This window comes from Tetrahymena thermophila, assembly GCF_000189635.1.
Source record: "Tetrahymena thermophila SB210 genomic scaffold scf_8254811, whole genome shotgun sequence".
In the NCBI taxonomy this organism is placed as follows: domain Eukaryota; phylum Ciliophora; class Oligohymenophorea; order Hymenostomatida; family Tetrahymenidae; genus Tetrahymena; species Tetrahymena thermophila.
In genome coordinates, this window is record NW_002476567.1 from 812,608 (window position 1) to 833,717 (window position 21,110).

The 21,110-nt window shown below is 23.3% G+C and overlaps 8 protein-coding genes across 8 annotated transcripts; 4 read left to right on the plus strand and 4 right to left on the minus strand. All coding sequences in view use genetic code 6, as the record gives it.

The window, feature by feature from the left end:
* Positions 1-1,474: 1,474 nt before the first annotated feature.
* On the plus strand, positions 1,475-3,542 carry TTHERM_00059330 (AAA domain protein; the record flags this gene model as incomplete). Its single annotated transcript, XM_001007665.3, has 6 exons — positions 1,475-1,541; positions 1,659-1,753; positions 1,833-1,971; positions 2,393-2,761; positions 3,039-3,318; positions 3,386-3,542. 6 exons carry the CDS (start codon positions 1,475-1,477, stop codon positions 3,540-3,542), a joined length of 1,107 nt encoding a protein of 368 aa, XP_001007665.1.
* A 640-nt stretch (positions 3,543-4,182) lies between these two features.
* Positions 4,183-5,319, plus strand: TTHERM_00059320 (nucleotide-sugar transporter; the record flags this gene model as incomplete). The annotated part of the gene is made up of 1 exon (XM_001007664.3): positions 4,183-5,319. One exon carries the CDS (start codon positions 4,183-4,185, stop codon positions 5,317-5,319), a length of 1,137 nt encoding a protein of 378 aa, XP_001007664.1.
* Positions 5,320-5,972: 653 nt separating this feature from the next.
* Positions 5,973-6,878, minus strand: TTHERM_00059310 (transmembrane protein, putative; the record flags this gene model as incomplete). Its single annotated transcript, XM_001007663.3, has 1 exon — positions 5,973-6,878. The coding sequence occupies one exon, from the start codon at positions 6,876-6,878 to the stop codon at positions 5,973-5,975; it is 906 nt and encodes a 301-aa protein (XP_001007663.1).
* A 187-nt stretch (positions 6,879-7,065) lies between these two features.
* On the minus strand, positions 7,066-10,006 carry TTHERM_00059300 (kinase domain protein; the record flags this gene model as incomplete). The annotated part of the gene is made up of 2 exons (XM_001007662.1): positions 7,066-8,631; positions 8,921-10,006. 2 exons carry the CDS (start codon positions 10,004-10,006, stop codon positions 7,066-7,068), a joined length of 2,652 nt encoding a protein of 883 aa, XP_001007662.1.
* A 2,863-nt stretch (positions 10,007-12,869) lies between these two features.
* On the plus strand, positions 12,870-13,253 carry TTHERM_000059279 (transmembrane protein, putative; the record flags this gene model as incomplete). The annotated part of the gene is made up of 1 exon (XM_012795520.1): positions 12,870-13,253. The coding sequence occupies one exon, from the start codon at positions 12,870-12,872 to the stop codon at positions 13,251-13,253; it is 384 nt and encodes a 127-aa protein (XP_012650974.1).
* A 1,083-nt stretch (positions 13,254-14,336) lies between these two features.
* On the minus strand, positions 14,337-15,720 carry TTHERM_00059280 (zinc finger, C3HC4 type (RING finger) protein; the record flags this gene model as incomplete). The annotated part of the gene is made up of 2 exons (XM_001007660.3): positions 14,337-14,860; positions 15,387-15,720. The coding sequence occupies 2 exons, from the start codon at positions 15,718-15,720 to the stop codon at positions 14,337-14,339; spliced, it is 858 nt and encodes a 285-aa protein (XP_001007660.3).
* A 961-nt stretch (positions 15,721-16,681) lies between these two features.
* On the plus strand, positions 16,682-17,137 carry TTHERM_00059270 (hypothetical protein; the record flags this gene model as incomplete). The annotated part of the gene is made up of 4 exons (XM_001007659.2): positions 16,682-16,788; positions 16,837-16,913; positions 16,977-17,042; positions 17,097-17,137. 4 exons carry the CDS (start codon positions 16,682-16,684, stop codon positions 17,135-17,137), a joined length of 291 nt encoding a protein of 96 aa, XP_001007659.2.
* Positions 17,138-17,598: 461 nt separating this feature from the next.
* TTHERM_00059260 (STOP protein) lies at positions 17,599-20,163 on the minus strand (the record flags this gene model as incomplete). The annotated part of the gene is made up of 7 exons (XM_001007658.2): positions 17,599-17,853; positions 17,922-18,024; positions 18,093-18,271; positions 18,323-18,421; positions 18,472-18,677; positions 18,770-19,416; positions 19,832-20,163. 7 exons carry the CDS (start codon positions 20,161-20,163, stop codon positions 17,599-17,601), a joined length of 1,821 nt encoding a protein of 606 aa, XP_001007658.2.
* Between the last annotated feature and the right edge of the window lie 947 nt (positions 20,164-21,110).

Consider the following 21,110-nt stretch of genomic DNA (forward strand, 5'->3'; position numbering starts at 1 on the left):
TTCGTTTAATTCTTCGTCCATTAGTATATAAATAGCTAAATAAATCATTGATCTATCAACTCCTTTCTATTTTGATTATAACCTTGTCAAAAGTTTTAAATTAAAATAAATGAATATTTGATCAGCCTAATGCAAAATACTACATCAAATGATCCAAATGTAAAATTTATAGTATATTTTAAGAATATACAAACAGAGAATATAATGAATTAATTTATTTACTGTCAAATTACATATTCATTTTTTATTAATTATTATTATTTTTTCCTTAACTACCTAAACTCCTACATTTTTAATTAATCAATTTATTAATTTTAAATAATTACCCAAAATTTAGATGGTAAAATACTGATTAAAATTCTAAATTTATAGTAGGTTTCATTTTTTATGATTTTTAAATTAATATTTTTAACTTTAAAGCTAAAGCTTCTAATTCTTCTCTTGAAAAAACATATTATTTTATTTTATAATTAAATAAATAAGACAATTATTATAAATTAATTCAATCAATAAGCAAGTTTCTCATTTTTTTAATCATGTTTTTTAATATTTTTTATATTTACTTGTTTTAAAATGCTTTTGAATTTTAAATAGAAATATTTCATGATCTTATATTGTTTTTATATTATATAAAATATCTGAACTAAATTAATTTTTGGATTAAAAATTAAGTTTATTTTTTTATTTTACTTGATAGTAAAAAATATCAAAGATAACAATTGATGCAATTTTTACCACTATCGTGCACACACATGATTATCTTTTGAGAATTTCTCTGGTAATGATAAATATTTAAATATATAAATTACTTTATTAACTTTTAAATACTTTTAGTTGTAAGTAAAATGACCAAAAAATGAATATTTAACTTAGTAAACTCTTCTGTGGTAAATTTGATAAAAAATATTTTAAATTTTTATAAAAAAATACAAAAAATAAAAAGAAAACTGAAAGACTTAAATTTTTTTTAATTAGCAACGTAATAAGTTAAAAATCTAAATTAATTTGATATCTATATTGAATGAATTCGGATGTGATTAAGAGTAAATTCTGTTTATAAAAAATAATATTTAGAAGCATAATACATCATTTTTACTTCCTTCATTAATTAGATTAAGTATATTTTTCTGTAAGGACATCACCCATCTTTCGATTGTTAAAGATATAAGTTTGTTTTACATAGCTAGCTTAACTTTGTAGAAAAATATGATTACGATAAATATCTTTTGAAGGAATGCTTTATTTAATGGATTCTAATAGAAAAATATGACTTTTAAAAAAAATAGATTCATGGGGTGAAGATTTATCGCGAATCTTTTATAATATATATTTACATCGAAAAGCTAAACATATCAAACGAAATATCCGTATTTTTTATTATTTATCTGTTTTCACTTCAAGAAAGAACTAAAAAATATAATTAAAATCTTAAATAAAAATTTTTAATTTCTAAATTTTCAAGAATAAGCTTAAAATGGTCGATTATTTCCCTGTCTATAAGATTTGTTTGACTGGTGGTCCTTGCGCTGGTAAGACTACAGGTAAATGATTCGCGAATATGCCAAATTGTTTTATTATTTTACATTTACAATAAAATCCAATCTACTTTGCTAGCTTTACTCTAATTCATATTCAAATAATTATTTTTTTATAAATAGCCCTTACTACCTTAAAGGAAAAGTTAACTGAAAAGGGTCTTAAGGTATTTGTTGTCCCTGAAGTTCCTACTTTAACCATGGAAGGTGGTGGTATGGTAATAACAAGCTTTTTGATTATTAATGCCCACGATTTTTCTATTTATTATTTATCAAAAACAATCTTAAATAAATTAGATCATTATGGGTGGTTTAACTTCTGAAAATGTTTGCAGATTCTAAAGTTTGTTAATGAAGGCCTAAATCAATTTAGAAGATTACTTCATTGATCTCGCTAAGCTTAATGGAAAGCCCGCTGTTGTTCTTATGGATAGAGGTAACAATAGACTTTCATATTTATGAGTTTTTAGATTAGAAACAATTATTGTTAAATTAGAATTGCTTTTTAATACCTTTATCAGTTTACTTATGATAAAACTAGTACAATACTATTATAATAATTAATTTGAAAGTTGCCATGTCTAGTAACATATACTTCATTAAAAAGATATGAAAACAAAGGTGTAAACTTAAAGCATATTTTCAAATCTAAGCACATTCCATTTAAATAAGGATCATATAAATTTAATTTAAAAATTTAGTAAGATAGAAGTGTATCTTTTAAAATAAAAACAATAAAATATTTAGCTTTGAGAAAAAAATTAAGTATTATCAAGCTTCTGTTTATGAAAATCTTTTTTTAAAATTTAAAAATACCTAAAGATATATTTTTAATTGTATTTAAATCATTAATTTAGGTGTCATGGATCCTAAGGGTTACATGGATGACAACACCTGGTAGGCAGTTTTAGACGAAAGTGGCTGGAACTCTGTTTATTTAAGAGATAAGAGATACGATGCAGTCATTCACTTAGTTACTGCTGCTGATGGTGCTGAAAAGTTCTACACCTTAGAAAACAACGTAGCTAGATATGAAGATGGACCTACTGCTATCAAGGTTGATTAAGCCCTTCAAAATGCTTGGAGAGGTCATCCCCACCACATCATTATTGATAACTCTGCACCTTCATTCGATAAGAAGATAGAAAAGGTCATCAATGCTGTCGAAAAGTTCGTTGGTATCCCAGTCACCACCACTTTATTTAGAAAGTTCTTAGTTGAATCATGTAATTATTAAAAAATTTAGTCTTTAGAAAGTTAAAAAATAAATTAAATGATAAAACTGATTAACTATTTTCTATTAATATAAAAATTTTTATTCATCGTTTAACGAAATACACGTAAAAAACTTGCATGCCTTCTAAATGATAAGAGAAATTTAAAAAATAAATTTGTTGTTAAGATGAAAATTAATAAAATAGTTAGTTTTATAAATTCTTTAATTTATCATTCAGTCATTGAAGAATATTTATTAAATAATTTTTATGATTAAATGAAATTTAGACTAAATCCCTGCTGATGTCAAGACTGAAATTTTTGAAGTTGAAGAAGCCTTCTTAAAGACTGACTCTGAAAAGAATGAATTCGAAAAGATCAGAAAGAGAGGTTAAAACAACGCTTTCTCTTACGTCCACACTGTTAGACAAAAATCAAGCAACAAAGAAATGAGATGTGAAGTTAAGAATATTATCACTGCTAGGGAATACATTAACCTCTTTGAAAAGAGAGATACCACTTTAAATATTATTAAGAAGACCAGAATTGCTTTCATTTATGACAAGCTGTAATTAATTTTCATATAATTAAAATAAAATTTAATAAATTTATAATCTTTAATTAAATTAAAATAGTTCTTACATCTTAGAAACTTTCAAGGGCAACACTTTGCTCAGATACGAAACTGTTTCTTCTGAAACTCAACCCAAGTTACCTCCTTTCATCAAGATCACTAAGGAAGTTACTGACGATAAGTCTTTCACCACTCTCCACGCTGCTCAAGCTGAGTGAGATAAAATAACATAAATTTATAAGTTAATAATTAGTTTTTTATTTGTACACTCAATTGTATATTTTTAATTTTAAATAAAGTAGTATCTTTACTCAGTTAAAAATCTTCAAATAAAATTTTTAATTCGCATAACAAAATTTTCTAAAAATATGTTAATTGCTATTAATTAGGGATTACCTAGTTGTTTACCTTTCTTAAGCTTTTTCTATGATTAACTTTTCATTTAAATATATTTTAATGTTTGAATTTTATCGAAATCTACCCAAAAGCATACAAACAAATTATTGAAATTTTTAGAAATTTTTTTTGATTAATAGAATATATTTTACAGATGGAATAGGTGCAGAGAAAAAAACAAATAATTAAAGCTAAATATTACATCATTCGAAAATTAAATGGTTGTTTTTATATGTTCCTATTGCTAATTAGTAGTTAAGTGTAAATTAAGATAATAAATTTATCTATCTTGCATTCAATAAATTTTTTTGAATGCATTACTAAATTAATTTGATTATTAAATTAGGTTAAGCTTAACAAAATTACAGCAAAATTCCTTATTTTATGATACAAAATTTCAATCAAACATATTTTGTAGAATAAAATTGATTTATAAATAAAGTTAAGTAAATATTTAGTAGAATGCATCCTGCTTTACTTTTAGCAGCTTTTTAGATAGTAGGTACTTTCACAAGTTTGATCTTTAAAGGCTAATCAAGATGTGTAGTTGAAGGGTCAAACTACAACCATCCTTTTATGCAGTCAATGACTATGTACATTGGAGAAGCTCTTTGCATGTTTTTGTACATTGCATACATTACAAAATATAGAGAAAGATATCAAAAAAAATTAGCAGACGCAGAGATCAATGGTAAAAAAACCAAGATTAATCCATTATTGCTTATTATTCCTACTTCTTGTGATTTCGTCACTTCAACATTGTCTTTCTTTGCTTTAGAATTTATGCCTACTTCCCTTTATTCGATGGTTAGAGGAGGAGGTTTAATTATTACAACATTATTTTCTGTTATTTTCCTCAAAAGAAAGCTCTACAGACATCACTATCTTGGTCTGCTTACAGTCATGATTGGTATTACTACTGCAGGTGTTGTAGTAACTTTAAATAGCTCTAGCGGTGGCAGTTAATCCAAAATTATTCTTGGAATTATTCTACTTGTGTGCTCTTTCATTACTTTTTCATCATAAATTATTATAGAGGAAAAGTTTTTCCATTAATATGAGCTAAACCCTTTCTAAACAGTTGGACTTGAAGGTTGTTGGGGTATTTTAATTTGTGGAGTTTTTGTTGCTATTTTTAATTATGTTCCCTGCCCTTCTAGCATAGCAGATGATTGTCCTCCTAATAAAAATTTAGAAGATGTTCCTTTCTTTTTCTAGTAAGTTTTCACAATGGAAGGTAATTAACCAGCACTCCTTATATTAATTTTATTTGGTATAATTTTGATTTTATTCTTTAATGCTATTTCTTTGGCTATCACTAAATATGTAAGCAGTTTGGCTAGAAATGTTGCTTAAGTCTGTTCTCCATTCTTTGTTTGGATGGGTTGTCTCATATTAGGATGGGAAACATTCTTATATGGCCAACTAATTGGATACGTGATTTTGGCCATTGGTACTATGATTTTTTATGAGATAATTGTTATTCCAATCTGGGGATTCAATTAAAACACTAAAAAAGCCATAGAAAAAAGGAAAGAAGCTTAAAATCTATTAAGTGCAAACTCTAACGATGAATCTACTGGAGAAGCTGATAAATGATTAAAACATATTCCTTAATAAATATTTTACTCTTAATATTTTTAGTTGTATTTTTTATTTATTAGTATTTTGCAAAAAGTCTAAATTTATAAAAACCCAATCAAGGATTTATGCATTTTTAACAAACAAATTTAACTACAATATTTAAAATTTTAAAAATAATATCTAAATAATAATATATTTTTGAATGAAAATTTTATTTAAGTTTAATAAATTTTAAAAAAACTTTTAAGATTTCTAAATTATAATTTTGATTGAATTTTAATCAAATTACAATTTAAATACTTTTTATCATTTAAAATAATAAAAAATTTAAATTAAAATAAAAAAAAATGTGTTTGTTTATTTATGCAAACTTTTGGTAAATATTATAAAATTTAGTAGCTAATAAGCTCTTTAAATAATATATAAATAAAATAATTAATTAAATCAAAATTATCAATAGAATGCTTACAATAAAATATATAAAACTTTTAAATTTAAAACACATTTTAACATTAAATTTTTAAAAGAATAAAATACTAATATCTAATTTTTGAATTTTATTAATTTAATTTAACAATTTTGATACATTTAATTTATGTTTTATTTATTTTATACAGTAGAAATTTAATTTTTAATTTATACCTAGATTAAATTTAATATTTATTTTTTCACTTCTTAACTAACTTTGCAACCTCATTTCTGTGCTTTACTTGCAAAAAGTCAATAATACTTTTTTCAAGCTTTGCAAAACATGTTTCAAGTTACTTCTAAAGCTTTTATGAATTTTAGCTTTTATTCTCCTTAAAAATATTTTAAAATTTTTTTTATGTTTGTTTGACTTCATAAATTGAAAAGCTTGTTTAAATTTAAAATAATTAGTATGCTAATGCTTCCATACAGGGATAAATAATATCTATTTCAGGTAGTTTCTCTACTATTCTCTTAATAACTACATCAAAAATCTTTTCGTTTTTCTCAAGAATATTAACTAGATGTTCCTCTAATAAGCACAAAAAAGAAAGAAAATCTTGCTTAAGAAGTTCAGAATCTTCTACTTCTTTTTAGTAAATCTACAATTGCTTGTTATTGACTACCTCCTTATATTCATCAATAAAATTCTAATTCTAAATCAACATACTTTAGTTAATCTATTGTAAATTCTTGTTAAAGATCTCTTCACTCACTCCGAGATACTCGCGAAGCTAATTCAGAGCTTCTAACTACTTTTATACTCTAAAATTCTCCAATTCTAGTAAAATATCAGCATATTCCAAATATTCTTTTTGCTTTAATAACTGCAGAGCTTTTTTAATAAATTTTTTTTCTTATATCTTGATTGTATCTGCAACTATTTCTTGAGATTCTGATACAATTTATAAAAGGGGCTTTTTACCTATAAAATTTGCCTATTTAAATGCTTCTTCATCTATTTCAATTAATGAGGCAATCTTTTCTATTTTTATTGTTTCTTTCACATTTTGATACAAAAAATATGACCCAAATAGAGCTAATCCAGATCCTATAGCTGCAGCTACCGCTGTTTTAGATAATATAATGTCTTTTAAAGTCTCCATCGAAGCTATTTGTCAGAATATATCTTAAAATAGAAAATTTGTAGAAATAAATTGTTAAATTAATTATTTTAGAAAACAAACAAGTAGATATCAAGATTTGTCTTTAATAGTATTAATTAAATTTTATAAACAAAAACTAACAAGAATGATGATTGTATTTGCAAATCAATCTATAAAAATAATTTGATCACAAAAAGTTAGTGTTAATATTTTAAATATTTCTGAATTTTTGCATGTTTATTATTTAAGAATTAAGCTACTTTTCTCTTGAGGAAGAGATTGGTTGAGTTTAACAGCTTTGAATTTTGTTTAGCTCTATATTAATGTTTTAAAGCTGTTTACTCTAATTTGCATATTCCTAGTAATTTATTTAGTCTTAAAAGCTACTGCAAATTTACTCACTTGTGTATGATTAACATATTTCTTATGGGCTTTCCATATTATTTTAATTTTCAGTTGAGTTTTAATTATTGATAATTCTTAAGTGTTATTGATTAATTATTGAATCAGATTAATTTTTGTATTACTTAATAATAGAGCTTAATTGCATCAACGATTATTTTTCCTATGTACTTGTTAATACTTCGTTTAAATCTCTTGTCAATTTTTTGGATAATTACTGTTTCTATAGAATATTTTTATATTCTCTCATTGATTCTTTACAAGTAATTGGATTTGAATGTTCATAAAATTTTTTGAAAAAGCCTTTCATCAAAGCATCGTTATATGTTAAATCTTCTTTATCATTGACAGAAGTATTATGGTCAGAGCAAAATATTTTTAAAAAAATTCTATTTGGTAGAATAAAAGTAACTAAGCATATAGCTATCCCATAAAAAATAAACGGTTATTTAGACTAAAATCCAACAATCTAAGTCCAAAACCAATAAGAAAGTATTTAAAGAAGAGGTATGATTTTAATAAATTAGTATAATTCACCATTAATATCTGCAGAAATGGTACTTGAAATTGTGTATCTTTTTACAATGTGGTATTTATCAACCCAATATTATAAATATAAAGCAAAAAAACCTACAACGTACAAGGATGGCATTAGAGGTCCATAAAATGTTATACTAAATAGAAAGTAGAGTGTATTTGCATATTTATATGAAATATCAAATTAATATCCTTATAGTCTATCGATTATTTTATTTATCAAGAGCTTCTCTTCAACTGTATTTTTTTATGCCTTTTTTCCATAGGGTAAGCAAAGATATCTTTCAAGGTATTTATAAAAATTAAGTATAAAATCAGTAAGAGGAGTAAATACAGCAATACATGCATGGGTTATCATGACATCTGCCAAAATTCCAGAACTCATCCAAATTTGATCTCTATACTTTGTTAAATAAATTATAACATAGATAGCTGCTGTGTTAAAAAGCTGTATTAAAAAGAGATTGTTTCCTTTAGATATACTGAGATGAGTTTTTGTTTAGTGATACTCTTTTTTTGAGAGATAAGTCACAACATGCTTATTAATCAGATTAATAATATAAATGATGACACTGCTTAAAAAATTTAGCCCCATAAGAGCATAGCTATTATTTTTATATTCTTAAAAGTCAGCGCTAGATTTTATCTGCTTCTTTAAATCGTTTACATAAAATAGACATCCAAGAGCAATTCCAATAAGTAATATATTTACTAACAAAGTCACACAGCGCATTAACCGTTTTTTATAGGGGTGCCTCATACCATAAGAAATATTTTCCCAATAAACATCATCAGGAGCAGGAGCTTTTTTAGCCTATTAAATATAAAAAATGAAAAATAAAAATGATGAAAGTAATTTTTGGAATTTAAATCAAATTAAAATGATGAGCAACTTATTAACTAATAAATTTAACTACAAAAAATGATTTCTATAAAATTATTTATTGATTTTTTATGATAATCTTAAAATAAATTTAAATATTATCTTGAAATTAAAATTATTGAATTTTTGAACTCTAAAAACATATGTTTTATATGTTTCGTATCTATTGTTAATTTCAAATCAATTAGAAATATTTCTTATTTTTAAAATAATTTATTACCCTTATTAACTTATTCCTGAATATTAAATATTTTTTTGAAGGTCTTTCAAAGTAAATTCGTAAATTAGCCCATAGCGTTTGTAGAATATTTCTTTGATGATCTGATATAAACTAGTTAAGCTCTCTTATTGAAGAAAATGTAACAAAACAAGACTTTGAGCAGTATTATCTCCTGTTTTCTCCATGTAAAATATAATTCTTTATATTTTAGTCACCATTTTAAAAATCCTCTAAATCATAAGCAATATTTACAGCAATTACTTATAATTTTTGTTCATTCAAAGATTTTTAGATTGCAAGCGTTACTTCATTTTTAGTATATCCAACTCTAGATACATCATCATAATTTTTATCCTAATTATAGGTATTAGTGCATTCTACTTGGAATTAATTTACTTTATTAGTACCAAAATTTACTACTGATTTTGTTTCATATCTTTTTATATCTGGGTATTTATTTTTATCTTTGAAACCTGCTGGCATATTATATAGCTAAGCAGTATAATCTTCAGGACTTCTATTTAAATATTCAACTTCACTTTTTAATGTTTCCATTTGCCTATAAAATATTTTAATGACAAAAAACATTACAATAGCAAGTGAAAACTATATTATAGAGTATTAATCTATTTATTATTCTTTATTTTTAATATTAACCATTGAAAAATTAGAGTAAAAATCTTTATAGCAACTAGAAGTTTAAGCTTAATTTGAGTTATCCTAGCAGTAATTTCCCTAATAGTTGTAGTAAATCATGTAAATTGAAAACAGACCACTCATTATTAACATATTTCTAGCTGTTTTTACAAATTAAAAATATAATGGAACTCCAGAGCCCAAAAAAGCAAGTTCTTTTAAAGAACAAAATAATGAAATTCTTGAGTTTTTATATGATCTTTAGCAGCAAGCACAATACTGAGGATTTTTAGATTCAAGAGCAACTCTGTTAGCTCTTACATGTAATCTACATTGATTTATTAGCTTTTCATCAACAGTAATATAACTTACTTAAGCTTGAGTTTACTGAGGCAAATTTATTTGCTAGTTTTAACTTTTTTCAATATCTTGATTATTTTATTAACTCATTTTAATTTAGAAAATAAAATAAATTCAAATTAATTTTTTCTCTTTTTTAGAGCTTTGTTTTTTGTTTTGTTAGAATTGATAAATAATAAAAAAATACTCTAGATAATATCTATAAATTTTCACTAATACTATTCATACTTTATTTAAATAAAATACTTTTCATGTTGAATTTTGTATAAATTTACAAATTTAAAATAACCCATCACTTTTTATTAAGAAAAAGAGCATAAAAACTTTGAAGATATTTCAGTAAATTTTTTGTAGTTTTTAAAAAATTAATTTTAAAATGTAAATAAACAAATTAATTTTTGAATAAATTTAAATTTAAAATAATTTTTAAAAAATAATTTAGAAAGTTTATTATGAAAATTATTAAAACCTAATATTAATTAAAATCATGTATTTCTTTGGTATTTATTTACATTATGCTAGGAGAGAAACTAGTTACAACGCATTCCTGAATTAAAAAGTGTAAATTTTTTAAAATTATGGTTATTTAATGTATTTTGCGAAATATTTATGAGTTATTAATTTGTGATTTTGAATTGACTAACTCAAATCAATGGACATCTCTGTTAAAATATTTAATTAATTAAAAATGTATGATTATAAAAATTAGAAAATGAAATGTTAAAGAAGTGATGAATATCTTGATTATTAATAAAAGAGATAAATTTCATTCATTTTTGTTGGCTTTTACTTATAATTTATCTAATTAAATCAAATTAGTATCCTTAATAGTAAATATTAACTAGAAAAAACATTAAAAAAATCTATTTGTTTTTAATGTCTTTAGATTTTGATAATTGGGTTTATGAAGGGCCTCAGTGGGACAATGTGCCTAACGTAGTACCCTTCATGTTTAAAAATAGTGAAAAGATCCTTAGAAACGTTACATAGTGGATCAAGCAATATAAATTAGACCAAAAATTTGATTGTGTTTAGAAATAAATTGATCAGAGCAATTAAAAAATTAAAGAAATGGATTCAGATTTTAAAGATTTGTTGAAGATTATGGAATAAAAAACAAGCCAATAATTCTAGGAAGTAAATAAAAAACTATAGCAGCAAGAAGATACTATCAAAAGCTTAGAGCAAAGACTTAAGATGAGAGATTTTTAAGTAGAATAAGAGATTTAAATAAAAGATGAATATAATTAATTAAATAAGGTGTATTGTAAATATTTTAGTCGAAGTAAGCAAAGCCAGGCTTCTAATTAAAAGATTGAAGATGTATAAAAAAAAGATCAAAGAAAAAGCTCGATTGCAAAAGATACTCCAATTAATAGTAAACGAAGTAGTGTTGTTAGCAGCTAAAAAGAAATAGCTGTTTCTGAAAAAAATAGCAACTGTAAAGATTCAGTTGAAATAAATTAGTAAATTGAGGACGAAAATTATTAATTTGAAAATCAATTTATTATTTGGAAAATGATTAATGCTGCCTTAAATGAGAGCCACTTTAATACTGAATTACATAATATCAAAGAAATCATAGAGGTTCATTAATAACAACTTAAAACAGAAATAGATTCTACAAAAGTATAGCTTAGCACTAATAATAATCTAATTTCTTAGGTTGATGTAACTATACAAGAAGTATAAAAGATGAACGAAAACAAATTTGACAAAATATTTTCTTACAATCTTGATAAATTTGGGGAATAGCTTGAAAGAGGACTGCAAGACATAGAATTCTTACAGTAATCAAAATTGCTAATTGAAACTCTTGATTCTAAATACGATGAAAAGTGTAATACACTCCATACTGAAATCACTCAAACTAATAGAAAAATCGAAGAGTTAAAACCACCTATTGAAGCATAATTTCTAGAAATAAAAAAGGCTATGGATGAAGCATAAAAAGGGAATGAGGTTGTTAAGACTTAATTAAGTTTTAAAATTAATGAGATTAATAAATAGCTCAATGATAAAATAACAACAAATATAGAAGATGTGATTGTTAAAATTGATAACTGTTAAAAAGAATGCAATTCATAAATAGAGCAGTAAAATAATAACATAAAAACTAATACAGCTAATGTTAGTAAAAATGTATCTACATTTAGGAATGATATTATTGCTGATTTGGAAAAATTAGAAAATGGACTAGCTGATATTTTTCCGAGAATTAAAGAATTCCAAACAATTGTTTTAGAAATATAGAAACAATTGATTGATATTGCTGAAATGGAGCATATAAAATTCAATGAAAATTTACAGTAAAAAATGAGTGTGTTTATTACAAATATTTGGAAAAAAGCAGATAAAACTGAAGTGGCCCTTGAAAAGTTAATTGATAGTTTCCTAGACTACAATTAATATTAAATGTCTTTGATGAATATAGAATTCTTGTAATTAAGCTAAAATTAGTAATTGTCTCCTAAAGGTGGTATTGATAGAGTCAATAGCTAAACTCTAGGTAACATTGATAATCTCTCAAACCTCAAAAAAGAATAATAGAAAAATTAAAGCATGGACGAAGGAGAAGAATTCAATGATGATCTTGAAGAAAATTCCAACAGCAATTACCCTTTAATACGTTTAAAATCCCTAAACCAATCAAATAATAAAAATTTCCAAACATAAGAAAGCTAAATTTAAGAATCTCCTATTCAGCCAAAAAGGCCTTACCTGAGATTAGAAAAAGATCAAATAAAGTTAAAAAAAATATAGTACACAAATGCTTGTAAAGAACATAACATATCATTTACAAAAGCACTTGATCTAGACTCATAAATTAATGGAGTTAGGTAGAGTCATTCGTCCCAGAAAGCTAAAAGAGCTTTAGTGTCATAAGGACAAACTTCATCTGTAAATAATAACTTGATTTCTAATAAAGGTTCAGCAATAATTCAGTAGAGCCATGAAAAAATAAATAAGAATCCAATAAATGAATACTCTTAACTATAACCGATTTATTTACAAAATAAAAAGATAGATTCTTCGCACATCATAAAGCCAACATTTAATAGATTCTATGAAAATAGAGATCAAGCAAATTCATCTCAGCATTCTGAAAACCAAGAATTAATACTTAATTAATTCAATAGGATAGGCTCTTCTCAAAACAGAAAACGTGCAACAAGCTAAAATAGGACTAAAATAGCTAGCAATAGTTTTATTGTCTTTAATTCTAACGCTACCTAACTAAATGATTCTCATCACTTTGAAATCGCCAGTGGTTAAAATACTAATGTTCACAATACAAATTAATAAAATTTAGGATCTACAAACTTAGAGCCTTTGATTGATTACTAATAAAGTCCAGTAATAAATCCTGTGAATAGATTCTAAAATTCCAAAAGGAAAGAACACGAAATAAATCTATAAAAAAATCTACTTGATATTAAGTTGAGAATACTTAAAAAAGTGAAATAAAACACTGAGCAAGAATAATATTTTACTGATAATCATTTTTCCAACAACTAATCTATTCCATCTTAAAAATGAATTTTATTTTCATACTTTAATTATATATATTAAAAAAATCGTAAGTAAATATTTTAAATATTTTTTTATGAACTATTTCAATAAAACACTAAATAAGTAAATATTATTATGCTATATAATTGATTGGATTTATAATATAGATAATGTAATTTAGAATATTTTTCAATTAAAAATTTTTAGTGTTAAAAGTGTACTATTTTTGTTTTGTAGAAAGTTAAAATAAAAATTTCAGCAATATATTTTATTAACTTTTAAAAAAATACAGTTTATTAATTATATATAAAAAAGTATAGATGATAGTAAATTAATTATAAATAGATAGTGAGAAGCTTAATAATTATTTAGAGAGTGAATGAGTTAAATAATCAATAATTTTATTTAATTTCTTATTAAGTAGAAAAAATATTTATTTATTTATATTTCCTTGAATATGTTTATGTCTATCTAGGTTACTTTCTTTGATTTTTATTTAATATGAGTTATTTATTTCTTATAAATAAATTTTCAAAATTTAAATAAAATATTGACAGAAGGAAGAGTTATTTTTGGTTAAAAAGAATTTGTTAGTTTGCCTAAATCATTTTTTACAACCAATAATAATTATTTTTTTCTTCTTAGAATGTATTTTTATTAAGCTAATATTTATTTTTCTTGTGTTTTCTTACTTTCATGAATTTTAAATTAGATATAAAATGCATTTTTTGTTTCTTTTTTTGTTTGTTTGTTTGCTTGCTTGCTTGCTTGATTGATTTTTAATTAGTTAGTTATTTAATTATAAATTTTACATGTTTTATTGTTTTTAGTGATTTAATAATTATCAAATTAAAATTATATTCATTTTTGAATTGGTTGATAAAATTAAGAAGAAATGATTGCTTTATCAATTTCTGCGGTTTTGATTTTAATTATTTCTTTATTATTTTCTGCGTTCATAATCCTAATTATCAGTTGGTAGTTCGTAACGGCAAGTAGGACAAGAGTTGTGCATCTTAAGCCAAGTGACTAAACAGCTGCTATGATACATATGATTGCATGGCATTTTAACTAATTGTTCTCCTTCTGTAAATTCTTCCTTGCAGACACTACATTCACATAGGGTTTCTTCTTTTACTTATTCTGTTGAGAAAGTAACAGTTGGTAAATTAGAAATGGAATTTTCAGAAGCAGGTGGAGTACCATAAACATTTGGGTCATTACGCATCAAGAAGTCAATTATATTATCAAAGTTGTTGTCATTCATTCCAAATAGGCCTGTACGTTGAGATGTTACAGGGAATAAATTTGAAATGAGGTTATTAATTCCGAAGAATGGATTTTCAAGCTAAGTAGACTAAATTGAAATAGAATAAGATAGTGTAGGTTAACCTTGACCTTGACCTTAGCGATTGATATTTGTACGAATAGCTTTATATATATAAAAAAAGATTAATTATTTTTAAAACTATTTTAATTTAATCAATATATTCTAACATTAAAATTGTTTGGGCGTATTTATATCAATCTATCTATTTCCATAATCTTTAGTAATTTTAATGCTACTAAATTAAGAAAACAGGTGAAAAAAATTTAATTCTATTAAATTAAATGCCAAGTAATAATTCAATCTTGCAAATGAAATTTGTTAACTTCAAGTGCTATTATGTATTTTATTAATCAAGAATGTGTTTTATAAACTTCATATAAAAACTATCTTTGTCTTGCTGAGTAAAAATAATTTTTGCAGCAAATAGCCGCAATTTTTAGATTTTGTTTTAATAGAATCCAAATTATTTTGCCAAGCATAGTTTAGTCTAATTAATATTTAATCTTAGCTAGTAATGTAAAATTTTGGCATTATTAATTTTCGTTTATGCATTGATATATTTCTGAAAAATAATATGATGCTAGATAAATGTAGAAATTATTCTCAATAAATAAATTGATAAATTACTTGATGCACTTCCCATGCGATTATTTTATTAGGGATACTAAACATTTTGAAGGTTGTTTTATTAAGAATTCTAAACATTTCTTTGGAATTGTTATTAGTTATTAGTTTGATTCTACTCTTCACCAAAAGGAACAAACTATCTTGGATCGTCTATTTACTCAATTTGAGGTTCTATTTCTTCACAAAAATCATTCTTACATTTAACACATTCGAATGATGTTGAATTTGCAGTTTAAAATTCAAATTTGCATGTGTGACACCACATTTTTCTAGCAATTTAGTTATCAATGTTTTATTGCAACTAGTTATTATTGTGATTGTCTAAAGTGTCCATTTTTTCGCTTTGCTTGTGCTTTTTTCTTTACTTTATAATGTGATTTTTTGAAGATTATTTTCTTTGAAGCTAATTTCAATTTCTTAACAAATAAATTATTTAATTTAATTTTTTTTTCATTAATCAAAAATCATTCATAAATTTCATTCAAAAAAATTCTTTTTTAAACAAAAAGCAATATTCTGAGTTCCAATCCAAGACTCGACAAAGAATGATTTGAATTAGTTTATTTTTCTAAGTTCTTTTTAATTTTCTTCATGCTTTGATACTTGTTTATTGGTTTTTAAATTAAAAAAATATTTTAAAAATAAAAGAATTTGAAAAAAAACAATTTGTGAAAAATTGAGGAAAAAAGATTGAATAAAAATGTTATAATTTAGATAAAAATAAAAATTTTGCTAGACATTTATTTTTATAATAGATGCTTGAAATAAGCAGTAAATATATTTTAGGTTTTCATTTATTTTATAATTAATTTTATTATGCTAGATTTACTATTTTTAGAAATTTCTTTTTTAGATTAAATGTTCTTAAAATTTTAAATAAGGAAGTAAAGATAAAAAATATTTTAAATAGAAAAATAATTAAAAATTTTTTAGACACAAAAAGGTAAATTGAAGAATTAAAAAAAACAATTAATTTGGTTTTATATTTATAAACAAAACATTTTATTTTTTTTTTAAAGTTAATGATAAACAAATTTAAAACTGATTATTATATGTAACTATTTTATTGAAAAGTAGTTTTTGAAAAAAAATAAAAATAGCAATTGGAAAATACTTTATAATTAATAGCTGCAGCTGCATTTATTCTTTTTGTTTATTTATAGTTATTTGATATTATTAGTTAAAAATTATATAAAAAGCGAAATAGGCATATTAGCATACTAAATTATAAAGGTTTTTGATTAAAAATAACTCAAAAAGTATAAAGAATAATCAAATTAATTAGGTAATAAACAATGGCTGAACAATAAACTTGCTATTAATCTTGTAACAACAAATTTAATGCATGGGATCCTAAGAGAATTTTTTGCAAGAAAGGATGTGACTCTGATGAAGACAATTTGTAAAACATTAAATCATTTTCAATTAAATATAATTTAATAATTTAAAGACAAAAGTGTAAAGCAGAAACGTGTTCATCACTTTGTATCAGAAGCGAACTAGGAGACGATAATTCTAAGCTTGGAAGTAAATAAGTTCAACGCATTATTAAAAAATAATGAGTATTTTTATTTTGAATTTAAAAAATAGAATGGAGTTCATTTTTTTCTAGAGCACCTTCTGACCCTAAAGATTGTCTAAGTGCATGCATTATTGGTAATTAAAATTTAAAGAGATACAAAAAAGTCATAACTTTATTGATATGATTAGGATGTAACAATAAAACAGACTTCGATGATGACGATGATTGAAAGAAAAATAAAATTATAATTTAGAATTGGATTTGTGTTTGTAATTAAGTGTATGTATTAACTAGCTTTTTTAAATAAATTTTCTAAGAATGAAATTTCAAATATCAAAATGATCTTTTTATTTATATGCAATAAATAATATTAACTGCAATTAATTTAATTTGTAATAATCGCAATTGTTTGTTAAGATAATTCCAAAATACATTCTTAAATGAGTTAAATGATATTGCATAAGTTTTATTGAGTGATAAATTTAATTTAAAAAATAAATTAAAAATGCAACAAATATTTTTTTTTTTAAAATATCTAAAATAAATTTAATTTATTTTGAACTCCAAAAAGAAATTTAAAGAAAAACTTCTACCAAAGTTAGTAGAATGAACCCTTAATCAAAAAATAAAAACTACAAAACGAAAATTATAGATTTTAATATTAAACAAACTAATTAATTATTTGAAAAATCAAGCATGGTAAGTTTTGTGAGATTTAGAATTGGCTTATTATAAAATAGTATGCATGGTTACAGATTAGCCTGGCTAGTTTTTTAGTCTTTCTTTTTCAAGATACTCTTTATATTTTTCCTATTACTTTTTTTTATTAAGCTCTATTAATTCTAGTCTAGAAGGGCAAACTATTGAAGATTTATCTTCGAACTCTCTAACAAATGTAGTTCTATATTAATCAGGAACAGAAGGAGTTGTCTTTACAGAGTGTTACTATGTATTTTTAAAACGATTTAATTTAATTCATTTAAAAAAACTTAAAGCCAATTAATAATTATTACAAATGGTTTTAATATGTTTGTTCTTTGTTGATTTTTAGCTTAGTAAAAAAATTGGTAATTTGTTTCGTTCATATATCTGAAATCAGGATTCATTGGCGAGCTCCTAAAATTAATTAAGTTAAGTGTTATTAATAACAGTTTTAATAAAAAATGAATGAATGAATAAATTACAGTTTGGATTTACTCTTTTGTTTGATGTATTCTTCAAAATCTCTATCTTTCATAGGTTTTTGTTAAAAGTTCTCCATATACATTGTTTTGCCTATAAAAGGTATTGATTGAACAACTGTGTGTTCGGAAGGATTAGGTAGCTTTTCTGGCACCTGAGCTTTCCAGTTAACGAAATTGTTCTATTTAATAAATCATAATTAGAAGCACGTAATGGAAATTTTTTAATTTACTCTATAGTTTGTGGAACCTATAAAAGGTTAGTCATAATGCTATTATTTTGGTCCTTTTTCATAAACAGGTTCTTTAACATCGTGAGGTCTAAAGTCATTCTATGTTTTATATTATCAATTAAATTTGGTGTTAAGTGGTTTAAATTTACTTAGGTCGTAGAGCAACATTTGATTGGCTCTAAGCACTGCACCTAACTATGGAAATCCATAGTGATTTATGGGAGCTATTCTAGATTTTTATGTTTTTAAAAATCAGCTTGATATAAGGTTTACATTCCTCTCCTAAAATCAACTGGGACATTTCTGTAAGGACATTTGCACTTGCCACAGATGCATCTCCCACATATACAATCACCTTAAATATTTAGAATAAAATTTATGAATTTGCATAATTGTATTGAAATTTAAAATTAAACAAAATAAATATTAAAAAACTTGATTGATTACCTTACAAGTGTCTATAATAATCAGGATTCTTTTCGAAGTGCTTCTCGACCATTTTCATGTACTGAGTAGAATAAGGGTCAAAAAATTGCTATGAACTTGTATAATTATTATCCAAAGCATTTGAATCTGTTTATTGGTTTAGTCCTAATTCATTTTACTATAATTATTTTTATAATTCGAAATTTCTATCTGCATTCTCTAGTTATTGTAGCTGATCTTAAATAACTATTTCGTTTTTTTTGTTGCTTTACTCTTAATAATAATTGTCACCTATTTAATCTTCAAATTAAACTTAGCCTATTTTCTAAGACTCCTGCTAAGAAAAAGCTTCTGCATTTTCAATTTTTTGTTCATTTACTTTATCAATATTTTATAGGTTATCTGCAGGGATCATACTTAGACTACTTCTTTTATGATCAAATTTTGAATAAGTTTTATCATGCATAGATTGGAATCCACTCTATTTGTTATTTTTATGCCAGCTCAATCTTTAAAAAACATTAGGAGATTAAGGGGGCTAAGCTGTAAAATTTTGCTTTTAAACTCTAGGGTACTGTGAGTTAATATAGTGCTATTGTGTATTTATATTTTTCTATTTTTTAAACTCCATGAATTCTTTTTGGTATTTCTTGAAAGTTTCAAAATCTCTATATATTTTAATTAATTAATTAATAGTTAAAAATCTATAAATAACATTTTTATTAAAAAATTATAAAATTGTTCAACATTTGATTTTATTAATTATCTATCAAAAGGTAGATAAAAATGAAAAAAAGTCACTTAAATATGTTATTTGTAGTTAGATTATTATTAAAAAAAATCATTTATTCTCCAAATTGTGTTAAAAAATTTTAGCTAAACAAGTTAGCAAATTAAATATTAATGAAGCTTTAAAAAAATATTTTGGCTGAAATCTCAAACTCTTAAGGCAAAAAATTATTTTTAATGCAAAATAATGCTTAATTTAATCCAAAACTAGTTAAAATCTTTAAATACTATGTTAATAGTTTCTTTAAATAGAATTTTATAAATATTTTTGATTTTGAGAACTAAGTTTTATACGCTTTAAGTGGGTTTTCTATTTATTTTGCTCCTTCATTGGTTGAAGATCTAAAAATCATTTTAGATGAACTAGAATGATTCGTTGATGGTCTAAAAGATTCTTGTGTTTAGTTGCGTAATAAAGAATCCCTCGGAAATTCATTATTTTAAGAAGAATCTTGAACTGTGCTCATAGTGAAATTTTGATGAGATCTTTTTTTTCCATATTTTAATTTATCATAATCTATTCCCAAAATATGTTTTTCTTTAACCGGCCTATATTTTGTGTGCATAGTTATAATAAATCTTTTAGGATTGTTAAAATTTTCTGAGCTCTAACTTAAATGTGACATCTCTTACTTACAATTTAGTTTTTAAATAAAGTTATTAAATTTGTTTTTAAACCTATTTCTATTTCAAAACTCTAAATAAATTGTTAATAACAAATAATAATTGACTTTTTATTTATTAATTAGTGTTAATTGAGTTCGCGTGAAGTAACAAATAATCTCCTTAAAAAGTATAAAAAGTAAGATTACTTTTTGTATATTTTATTGTGTTTTAGTTATCCATTTAAATATTGAAACTATACATACATATAAAAATATATTTTTTTTTATTTAGAAAGTAGTTTTTAAAATTAATTATATAACATATCCTTTTATTCATTTAACTTTATTTAAATATGCTATAAAATATTGAAATTTATTCTTTAAAGTTTCTACAAATTTTATTTATTTTTAGTTATTTCAAAATAAAATTATAATTTAATTTAGTTAGATTAATTCAAAAATAAAATAATTAATATCAAGAGAACCAAAAGATTAATATATAAATTTTATCTATGCTTTCTGTTTTATTTTAATTTAATTTCTAAATTTTTGTTTTTAAATACAAATTATTATTTAGAAATAAAAATTATTTTAATTTCTAAAATAAAAAACAAACTATTTGAAGTATATTTTATAGTAAAAACATATTTTTAATCTTATTAAAGAATATAAAAATGAATTTATATCATATTAAAAGTTATGCAAAAAATATCTATTTGTGTAAAATTTTAAACTAAAAAATGTATAAATTATTTTTTAATGAGGATTTTAAAAATTTATTCACAAACTTATAAAAAAATATTTTAAAAATAGAAATTAATTTTTTGTAGTTTTAACCATTTTGATAAAAGATACAAAATTATTTTTTAATTAATTTATTAACTAATTTTTTTTAAATAAAATAAATATAGTAGAATTTCAAAGTTTAACATTTTTAATCATTCATTTAGTGAAGTTAGACTCCTTAT